This window comes from Dipodomys merriami, unplaced genomic scaffold (assembly GCF_024711535.1).
Source record: "Dipodomys merriami isolate MVZ:Mamm:240054 unplaced genomic scaffold, mDipMer1.0.p SCAF_136, whole genome shotgun sequence".
Taxonomy (NCBI): domain Eukaryota; kingdom Metazoa; phylum Chordata; class Mammalia; order Rodentia; family Heteromyidae; genus Dipodomys; species Dipodomys merriami.
Window position 1 is genome coordinate 2,787,379 of NW_027202671.1, and position 11,046 is coordinate 2,798,424.

Here is an 11,046-nt window from a genome sequence, read left to right on the forward strand (position 1 = left end):
TCTGAACCAAATCAGTGAGTAAGAGAAAGGACATTGAGACAATGGCTTTATATATCATGTTGTTTCTTTCTCATTGGGCTTCCAGTGTTATGATATATTTTCTGGGTCTTCATTATGTTCTCACCCTTGCAAATACATAGGATGATACCCAGACTCTTCCTTTCTGTCTGGGAATATTAGTAATCTTGAAGCTACATCAGGTCTGAGAAGTTGTCTGTAACATGTATTGAGGAGAGCAAGGCCGATTGATAGCTCATCCTCCTAACCAAAAAATTGCTTTGGGCCAGAGGCGTGTGAGAGCTGTTTCTACCTGTGAAAAGAATAAATTTCTAGTATCTTGAATTTCCACAGGCTGACTCTGGTTTTCAGAGGTCTGCAGGTGAAGGGCCTGGAGAAATCTCTGGCTAAATATATCAAGAGCCTATTGTTACAAGGTTGCCAGCCCTACCCCTAATGATCTTCACTGGATACTGGTGTGTAAATCCTGCCACCTGCTGGAAGGAATGGTCAAAATGAGGACAGCTTGGTTTTGGTCTAAGTCAGAGCCCAAGAGAAATCTAGGTATAGATGGTTTATGAAAAGACAGCATTGGGATATGATAAATCATACAGGATTCTAAATAGCTACACAAAATCAGACCAAAAGAGAATACTCTTAGGAGAGAAACAATTAGAATGTCTACATGCCTCTTCATATTTATATAAAATACATGTAAATATTCATATATTTCTAAATGAACTCAATCATACAGAACAAAAGATCTGTCTTTCTTCTTGTAATTTTTGATGATTCTGTTTTATTCATATATGGTATATTCAAGTGTACATACTCAGGAGTGTTGAGGGAATACAGAATTGTATAGATTTTGAGGTAATAATTGTGAATAGGGGAAGCAGGGGAGCTCACTTGACATGCATGGAAGTGAATTATACAAGTTTATATATTTCATAGATGGAGACATGAGGGTGGGACAGGGAGAGAGTGAGGGAACAGAAGAGATAGTACAAAATTATCTCATTATCCATTGTCACTGTACTCATCTGACTCCTATAATTATAATCCCTCTGTAATTCACCTTAATATCACAATAAAATAAATATTTTTAAAAGATCAGTAATACTCATAAACCTTGTGAAAAATGGAGAAAAACATAATGGAAAGACACAATTTCCCAATGTGTTAAATATTTGACATAAGCAACTTTTCAAATAAATCTGAGAGATATGTAAATAGATAAAGTCATAAAAATTAATTGCCATGAATATAAAAAAGAATAGCTATTATTGGGAATGCTGCCCACTGTGGGTGGTCATTACTGTAAGGAGATATTCTTTACCTATTTTCATACACATACAAAATACATATACAGAAACATATACAGAAGCTATTAAGATGTTATAGAAGGTTGACTACAAGGTTTTAAAAAATTTCAAGCACAGAGTGAAAATTATGCTAAACATTATCATTACATATAGATAAATCCATTGTAGGTTGGATATTATTGGTCAAAAATGTGTATAATACAAGTTGAGTGCCAGTGGCTTGTATTACAATGGCCTGAATGGCGTATAATGTTAGCTACTCAGGAAGCTCAGATCTGAGGATCACTGTTCAAAGCCAGCCCAGGCAGGAAAGTCTGTGAGACTCTCATCTCCAATAAACCACTTAGAAAACCAAAGTAGCACTATGGCTAAAGTGGTAGAGAGCTAGCCTTGAGCTGAACAGCTGAGGGAGAGGACCCTGGCCAAGTTCAAGCCCCACAAATGACAAAAAAATATGCATCTCTTACAAATATCCTGCAGAACCATTTTAGGTAGCCATGCTACCTTACATTCCTCTGAACACTTCCATTATTCTGCTGATGGGTAACTACATGTAACAAAATCCTTTCTTTATAATAATTGTATATTTATGATATACTGTTATGTAGTGTTTGTTTTCTCTTGTGATTAGTCTATATATATATATGTATATATGCATATATATATATATATATGGCTATTGGAAATTGTTGCTTGGTACCTCTGATTGGTATCAAGGAAGAGTATTAGTACTAGGTATCAATCACCCATGGAAAGATAAGCATTGAAAATATGAATCTAGATTGCTACTGAGCACACACTGCTTTGGAGACAGTGGAAAGAAAAAAAGAATTACAATTATTGATCCATTGAAATGCAAACCATCATAAGTTGAACATTACTTATGTATAAGAAGTGTGGACCTCTAAATTATTTAAAATTACTGTAAAACTTTTTAAATTAAAATTTAGTGGTATAGATAATGAAGAAGAAATAATTGTCCGAAAATATATACATCAAACAAAATTATTAGTTACCTTATTACATTTTCTAGAAAAAGAAATGGATGGAAAGGTTTTGGACCACCTGTTAAATATCACAAAGATATAAAGTGAATGGACACAGAAAACATGTAGGGGTCAAACCAAATAATTTTGAAATAAGCCACTAGATACTAAGGTCAGCTTAATTTGAGTTTCTAAATGAGTAGGAACACTGGGGCATTTTCCCCACCTTTCTTCTCCTTGTCTATTACCATTGGAGTAATAAGCAAAGATTGGATAACTGCAGGACAGCTTGTCTTTAGCCTATATTAGAGTCATGATGGAATATCAGAAGAAAATGCAATAAAAATAAAAATAAGAATATGAGAATTTCTGTTTGATTGGGCACAGGGAAATGACAGTTTGTCAGGGCACTAACCCTATCTCTCCAAGGATTTGAAGCCTCAGTTTCCCTGTTATGTAACAGTTCGAAAGATGAGAAACATTCTGAGTAGAGAAGGGATCATGTCCCATAATAATGTTCATGGTGACGCTTATTCTCTAGATTGATTGTTCTACTCCATCTTCCCTTGCCATTACATATTCTTCCATGATTATGCAGGATCACAGCCACAGATGCAAACAATGACCATGGGAGAAAGCAGGACTGAGCAGAGAGTACACAGCTGTGGCAGCAAAATCTCTGACTTATTTTCTGTGAAGTTTGTGGTGGAGGCTGAAGTGTTGAGAGGGAAGTTTACAAAACTGTGGTGAGTAATAGTTGGTTATGTGAATCACAGGGAGGCTGGTGATGGTCAGTGTGAAATCTGTCCAAAGTACTCTCTATGGAACCCACCAGGGACCCAGACATCCAAGAAAATGGCCACCAGATGAGCCCTGTAGGAGCAGGATCTATTTTCTTCTGGTCCTATGTAGGGCTAGATCTCCGGCAGGAGATAAGTGTGAATGAGGTGCACAAGGAACACATGTCAGCAGAACAGGCTTAAGCGGGTCTCATTTATTTCTATACACTGGGGGGATTTTATAGCCCCAGCGTTCCCAACCTCCTGAGTCCTTCTCGGCCAATTACTCAGTGGGGAGTTGATGTAAGGCACTTGTGATTGGCACTGCTTGGTGACAGGCACTGATTGGTCCCCTGGGGCATGTAGGGAGCTTGGACAGCTCAGGGCTGGCAAGCTAGGCAGATGTGCCTGTGGGTTATATCTCTATGAGCAGGAAGTGTGCTTCAACTGCTACTCTAGCTGACTCAACCAGATCTGACCAGCTCTACCCACAAATTCTCCTTTTTATTGCAGGTGTTTTCACCGGGAGTGCAAACATTTAATACTTCCTAGGATAGTAAGCCCTACAAGCGCAAGGCCTCCCCAGATGAGCAGAGAGGATGGCGAAAACCATTGCTGTAACTTTTTATGCACATCTTCTAAAAAGGAGGCAGTGGGAATAAGCTGTATGGTGGTCTGGTTTAGGCGGGTAACATCATGCAGCAGGTGGTGGGTTAAGTTTAAGTACTTAAGGGACCAAGGGTCTTTGATGTAGTTACTAAGTTCAATGACATTGGGTGCCAGAGTGGAAAGCTGACAGAGAGTAGTCATAGCATTACATAGTCCTCCTTGTTGTAATTGAAGAAATGTAATCTGTTCTTGGAGCAAGTCTATTTGTTGTTGGAGCACAAGGAGGCCTCCCTTAAGATGATTGGCAACTTGCAAATGTTTTAATTCTATGGTTGACAGTTGAGGGATGAGCTGGTTTATCTGATGCACAGTTGACATGCTTTGGGACAGCGATATAGCAGCAGTGGTAGCTGAAGCCACTGTAGCAATGATTGCAGACACGATTGCAGTGATCAATCCTACTGCTCTTTTAGGGTACAGATGAATCAGTTGAACCTGGGAAAACTGAGAGTCAATAGTAGCCAGAACAATAAATGGGGGAACACATACCAAACCTGCAAAAGGATATGAGTCATTGGGTTGCCAGTGATTGCTGAAAGTGCAAGTAGCGGAGGAGTTGTCTCCTAGACAAAAAAAGAACGGGGCTCTAACCACTACCATTCCTGACACCTGGTTGCATGCAGATCCATTACAGCAAGGAGTATTGGCCAACAGGAAAGGGGACAAATCCAGGCAGGAATGTGATGAACAAACAATTGGCATGGGGGGTCCTAGGTCTCCCAATCATCCTCCTGAAGAGTTATAAAACTCCTTTAGATTTTGAGGTTTGGGATCTTTTTCAGATTGTTGTATGTAGCCAGGTAGAGGGACAACGCGAGGTCCCCAAATACTTTGCCTTGCCAGGAACTGGCACAAAGGCTAATTACTAATTCCTCAAGAGGAGTAGAAACATTGCTAAAGCTATCAAACTCTCTGTGCGGGCATAACTGCATATGAAAAGGTATGTCAGTAGCCTGAGTGCAATTTTTTCCGGTGGGACAAATGGTTTAGGGTCCTGTGTCCCATCATCCCATCCCATGCGTTACTGTTGCAAAGGGGATGGTACAGCCATCAAATTGTTTTACTGTCTCATTTGAAAAACAAAAAGAGATGGCTCCCTTCCATCCAAAAGTAAGGTTTGTTTTTTGATACCATAGAGTGTCTGCCAAGAAAGGAAGGCCAACCATGCCATTTGAAGAAAGCATTTGAGGGAAGATGGTGGTATCTTCCCCTACCATCATCAAGATTTAGGGGCTAGGCACTAATGTTATCTTACCCTGCCTGCAGCAGATTGAGAATTGGCTGTAATAATGGCACACATTAGGAGGAATAGAGTACCATGCCCCGGGTCAAGGTCTGGGGCCATAGCCTGGGCTTGTTCTACCGATGCCTTTAGGTCTCCCCAAGTAATGGCATGGGCTCTAGCTCAAGGTCTGCATCTCCTCCTCCTCAGGCTGTTCAAGTGTAGTTGATACATCTGGTTCGTAGGTGGTGACGGTTGGTTGGACATCTCGAGCTGGGATCCAAACAGGCTTATCACTCATGTCTGGAAAGATACAAGCAAATCCTCTCCCTTGTGCCATTAAGGGAGCAGGGCCCTCCCATTTTCTTGTGATGGGGTCCCTCCATCTAACCAAAGGGACCGGAGTAGGTGTTTTCATGAGTCCCCAATGCTGGGCCATGGGGGACCCACGTGTAGTGGGTGTGAATGTTAAAAGTTTTTTTTACTATAAGGCAATAATTTAATTGTGTTTGGGGATCTATAAGCACTAGCCCCTCCAGTTCCCCCTTTTCTTTTAATAGGAGGGTCTTGATTTCTTTGACTACATTCAACAATGGCTTGGCCTTCTGGGTTATATGGAATATTTGTTTGGTGTGTAATGTTCCAAAGGGTACAAAATTTACAAAAATGTTTGGAGGTGTAAGCAAGGCCATTATCTGTTTTAAGGGTCCAAGGAACACCAATAATTTTAATGGCATGTAGAACTGACTTAGTAGTGTGCTTTGTTGTTTCACCTGTTAAGGCTAAAGCTGATATAAAGCCTGAGAATGTATCTATGTGTGCATAGATAGATTTTTGTTTACCAAATTGAGGGATATGTGTTATACCCATTTGTCATGTGCCATTGGGCCTAAGGCCTTGCAGATTTGTTCCCATGGGTTGAAGTGATCATAAGGGTAAAAGAGGCACACAGGAGGAGCAGGACCAAATCATGTGCTTGTATTGTTGGTGTGTTAAATCAGGAAATAACTGTTTGATAGTAGCTGCCAATAAATGAAAACAACCATGTAATGTTCGGGCCTGGTCCATGGACATATTGGTGAGTAATACAGTTGACAGCACAATCAATGGCTTCATTTCCAGCAGCTAGGGGTCCAGGGAGGTTAGTATGAGATCTAATGTGTTGAATGTACCAGGGTTGGACACGATTGTCTAATACAGTTTGTAGTTTACACATTATTTGTGTTACATTGTGACCATCATCTTTTAATAAAGCTTCAGGAAGAATGGCAACAGTTTGTGTTGCATATAAACTATCAGAAAAAAATATTAAGAAGTTCTTTGGGAAAAGATGTAAGGGCGAGCAAAATGGCCAGTAACTCAGCAGCTTGAATGGACATGGAGTGTTGTTGAAGCATGTATTTTTTAGTATTGGCATTGTAAAATCCATAAACAGTTTTGCTAGCATCGGTAAAAAATTACAATGGCTTGAGGGATAGGTTGTCCCTTGGGACGAGTAAATTTCCATGAAAGTGGGAGTTCTTGGATAACTTTTGAAATGGGGTTTGGGGCATATGATTATCAATGTTAAAATAGTAGTGGATGATTTGTAAGGCTAATTCCTCTTTGGTTGTTAGGAAATCAAAGATTGCTTTTGTAATGGGCCATATATGATGGTTGTGGAATGGGCCATAAATCTGACGGCATCGTTCTGTGCCTTTGATGGCTAGGTTGCATAGCATGGTAATGGGTGTGCCAATTTTTGGTAAATGGGAAGTGACAAGGTAATACACCATGGATTTGAGTCAGCACCACCATTAGGCCATTATTATTTAATATAATTAGGGTGATTTCTTTGGTGGTATCTAAAAATACCAAGGAGGTTGACCATAATCATTCAGTGACTTGTAAAACTTGTTGAGCATCAGGTGAAAGTAAATGAAGAGAAGTTGGGTCAGAGGGTCCCTGAAGCAATTGAAACAATGGTTGGAGCTGTTGGGTGGGGAGGCACATAAAATCGCTTACCCAGTTGATATGTCCACATAATTGTTGTAATTCAGTTAAACTATATTGGGACTTAATGATGATCTTAGGCCAATTTGGGGTAATTGTTTGATTTAGATGGTATCCAAGATAGGCGTAAGGGGCTTTGAGTTGAATTTTTTCAGGGGCAATATGAAGGCCCAGCATTGTAAGGTTCTCCTTGAGTTTTGTTAAACAGGTTTGCATGGTTGTAGCATCTTTATGTGCTATTAAAATGTCATCCATGTAATGGACACAAAAGCATTTTGAAAGCAAAGGCCTAATAGCATGGGCAACATACATCTGACATAGTGTAGGGCTATTTTTCATTCCTTGAGGGAGAACTTTCCATTGATATCGACGAGTGGGTAGTTGACAGTTAGGTTCCCATAGTGAGAAGGCAAAATATTCTTTATCTTTGGGATGTAGGGGGATGGAATAAAAGCAGTCCTTGATGTCAATAATGGCAATGTGCCAATATTTGGGTATTGCAGAAGGGTGCAGAAGTCCGGGTTGGAGCATTCCCATCTTTTTTATATGACTATTTATGGAACGTAGGTCATGGAGAAGTCTCCACTTTCCTTGAGCCCTTTTTTGGATAATAAAAATGGGAGAATTGTGGGGACTGATGCTAGGTTCTATGTGTCCCTTTTTTAGTTGTTCCTCCATTAGAACCTGGAGATGAGGGAGCTTTTCAGGGGAAATAGGCCACTGTTCGACCCAAATGGGTTTGGTGGTGTCCCATTGGAGTGGAACTGGCTCTGGTCATGCAACAGTGGCCATTAGAATTGGGAGTACTGTGGGTGATTAATGGCTCGATCAGTTACAATGTCTTCATAAAAAGCCTATCATCTGTTGTTATCACAGTACCCATATTAGTGAGGACATCTCTTCCCCAAAGATTGCATGGAAGGCCAGGGGCAACAAGAGGTTTAAAAGCCCTGGTGGCCCCATCACACTCTTCCCATCTTGCAGGCAATTGGGCCTGGAGGAGATTTGTTTTTCCACCTACACCTTGTATGCAGGGGCCAGGAATTAGGTTCCATCCCAACCCTTCTATTTCTTCTTTTCTAAGGACTATACAGTCAGCTCCCGTATCAATGATGCCCTTAAATAATGTTCCATTGATTTTAAGTTTCATTATAGCTTTTCCATTTTGGATAGGAATAGTCCATAACACTTGAGTTGGTGGCTGTTGCCTTTGTCATCTTGGAGTCGGGGCTGAGGACTGCTCCTTATTTAGTTTAAAGGTTGAGTCTTAGAGTGGCATTCATAGGCCCAATGAAAACCCTTTTTGCATTTAGGACATACAGAAGGAGGTTGTTTTCTTTTGGGTGAGCCCCGATTGATGGGCAATCTTTTTTGAAATGACCAGTTCAGCCACATCCCCAACAAGGTCGATTTCCCATCGTACCAATAGGGGGCGCGCGAGCACTGGCAGTCATAGAGGCGAAAGCCTGCACAAGGGTAGTCATAGCAAGAGTTGATGTTCTCAAATCTTTGGTGGCTAGGATCCAATCAGTGATCTCCCCATTTCGTTCAGGGGCAATGGCTTTCCTGCATTCCTGTGTGGCCCCTTCCATATTAGGGTCTTGGTTAGCACATCTCGGGCTCCAGCGTGGGATACTTTTCAAGCCACTGCTTCTTGAACACAAGCAACGAATTCAGTGAAAGGCTCATTGGGACGTTGTATGAGGGGTTTTTAGTTGTTTGTTCCATTCCTTAGAAGGGACTGAGGAGACAGCCCGCGCACAGAGGCATACTTGGTCAAAGTACTGGGAGATGCTGCTGCTTGTGTGGCGGGAGACGCATAAGCTCCCTCCCCTTTTAAGCAATCAGGGTCCCCATGCCAGCGGCGTGCCCCCAGCAGTGACATTCGTGAGCTTTGTTGTTCACATTCATCATAAAAAGCAGCCTTCCATAAAAGGAAGTCCCCTGAAGATAATGCTGCGGGCATTAAGCTCTTCCAATCATGGGGACAGTTAAGATCAATGCTAAGGGTTTCGAGCATTTGTTGAGCATACGGGGAGTGTAACCCATCTTCCCTGCCAGCAGACCGGTATTTGTCAAGTACTTTTGGGTCATGGGGGTACCATTGGTTAGATCGTGCAGCGGTTCGGTGGACGTTTACCGGGAACATGAACTGGGGTTCATTCATAGGCTTGGTTGTCATTGTCACAGTAGTTGTGGGGCCCACGAACAACTGTTGTATTACACGGGGAACAACGGGTTTTTGTTCTTGGGCAAAGTTGGATATGTCCACCCAAGGATATAAAGTTCCCTGAGGGGAGTTCCCAGGCTGGTCTAAATGGCCAAAAGAAGTGGTTGGGCAGATTTCCTGGGACCCATAGTGTGGGGGAGGCGGCTTTACAAGCATAGCCGGCAGGCCCCCTGGGTCACATGATGGTGGAAGTTGTTGGTCATTCCTGTTCTTACTGGAATTGTTTGCTGCTCACAAGAGATGGAAGTGCCTGAACAGCTTTGCCATTTTCTGTTTGTTTTGTTTGTTTTGGCAGCGAGGCTTTAAACCCCTGCAGAGTTTCCCCTTCTTCTTTCCCTGATAGACAGGCTTGAATAGCTACTACAATGGGGTAAAAGGTGAAGGGGCAGTTCAGCGCCTTAGCGGACTTCTTTTTTACCAGCCGCCTGAAGGACGCGGTCCAGCTGTCTGGATCCCAATCCAGGGGCACGATTCATTAACTATTTCCCATATTAAACTAGCTTCCTTTTGTGATACTTTTATCCACATAGTCTGAAGCAGGGCAATAAGCGCTCATGATTGAGCCTCTCGTGCTCCAGGGGGAAGGTTGCCCATGGAGGCACTAGACTGTCCATCTGTCCAAAGAGCTCGAGCCCCAGGTTGGGCGCCACTTGTAGGGCTAGATCTCTGGCAGGAGGTAAGCATGAATGACTCGCACAAGGAACACACATCGGGAAAACAGGCTTAAGCAGGTCTCGTTTATTTCTGTACAAGGGGGGGATTTTTTAAATTTATTTTTTATACTGAAAATACTGTACAGAGGGGTTACAATTACATGGGCAAGATAATGAGTACATTTCTTATCAAGCATTGTAGCCTCCTCCTTTGTTTCCCCTTCCCATCCCTTCCCATCCTACTCCTGCCCCCCCCCCACTAAAGTTGTAAAGTTCGTTTTGGACATAACGACTTGTACATCTCATTGTTGCAATGGGTCCACCTGTATCCCTATTTAAATGACTTGTTTTTCCCCTTCCCCTCCTCAAATTATACCGACATGAAATACAGTGAAAGCAGGGGTTATATTGTGGGGGAGGGACATACAAAGCAACATAAAAATCATCTTATAAATATGTTAGAAACAATCGCATGAAAGAAAAAATATTGAATACATATCTTAGGGTTCATTTCCCTAACATCACCTATCTGACCTTTTCTGCATGACTCAGACACATACTAGATATTTCAAATAAGGGAAACCATGGGACCTATGTTTCTTTGGGCCTGGCTTATAGAAAGGCTTGGAAAAGGGGGGGGGGATTTTATAGCCCCAGCTTTTCAACCTCCTGAGTCAATCTCAGCCAATTACTTAGCAGGGAGTTGATGTAAGGCACTTGTGACGGGCACTGATTAGTACCCCAGGGACATGTAGGTAGCATGAACAGCTCATGGCTGGCAACCTAGGCAGACGTGCCTTTGGGTCATGTCTCTATGAGCAGGAAGTATGCTTCAAATGCTACTCTGACTGACTCAACCAGATCTGACCAGCTCTACCTATAGTCTAGGCTAAGCCATTCTTCTGGTTGGAGCTCTTTAAAAGACTGGCTTGACTTGATGTTCCTGGTGACCATCTTTCCTATACATACAGTCACAGAGATTAGAGGAAGAGTAAGCATCAATTCCTTAAAGACACTTTCCATCAGGAATAGAGAATGGCCACACATTGCATCATTGGTCTCATTAAAATGTATATGGGTAAGTGGTTTTCCAATGTATCAACGTTCAGACTAATATAGATGATTTGATTTATTCTATATGCCCCAAATCAAGTTTTAGTTCTTAAGGATATCACTCATCTAAACCTCCAGTC

At 41.8% G+C, this 11,046-nt stretch overlaps 1 protein-coding gene across 1 annotated transcript; it reads right to left on the reverse strand.

Moving 5' to 3' along the window:
• Nucleotides 1–7,802: 7,802 nt before the first annotated feature.
• LOC138825196 (endogenous retrovirus group K member 10 Pro protein-like) lies at nucleotides 7,803–8,120 on the reverse strand. Its single transcript, XM_070019578.1, has one exon. It carries the CDS (start codon nucleotides 8,118–8,120, stop codon nucleotides 7,803–7,805), a length of 318 nt encoding a protein of 105 aa, XP_069875679.1.
• Between the last annotated feature and the right edge of the window lie 2,926 nt (nucleotides 8,121–11,046).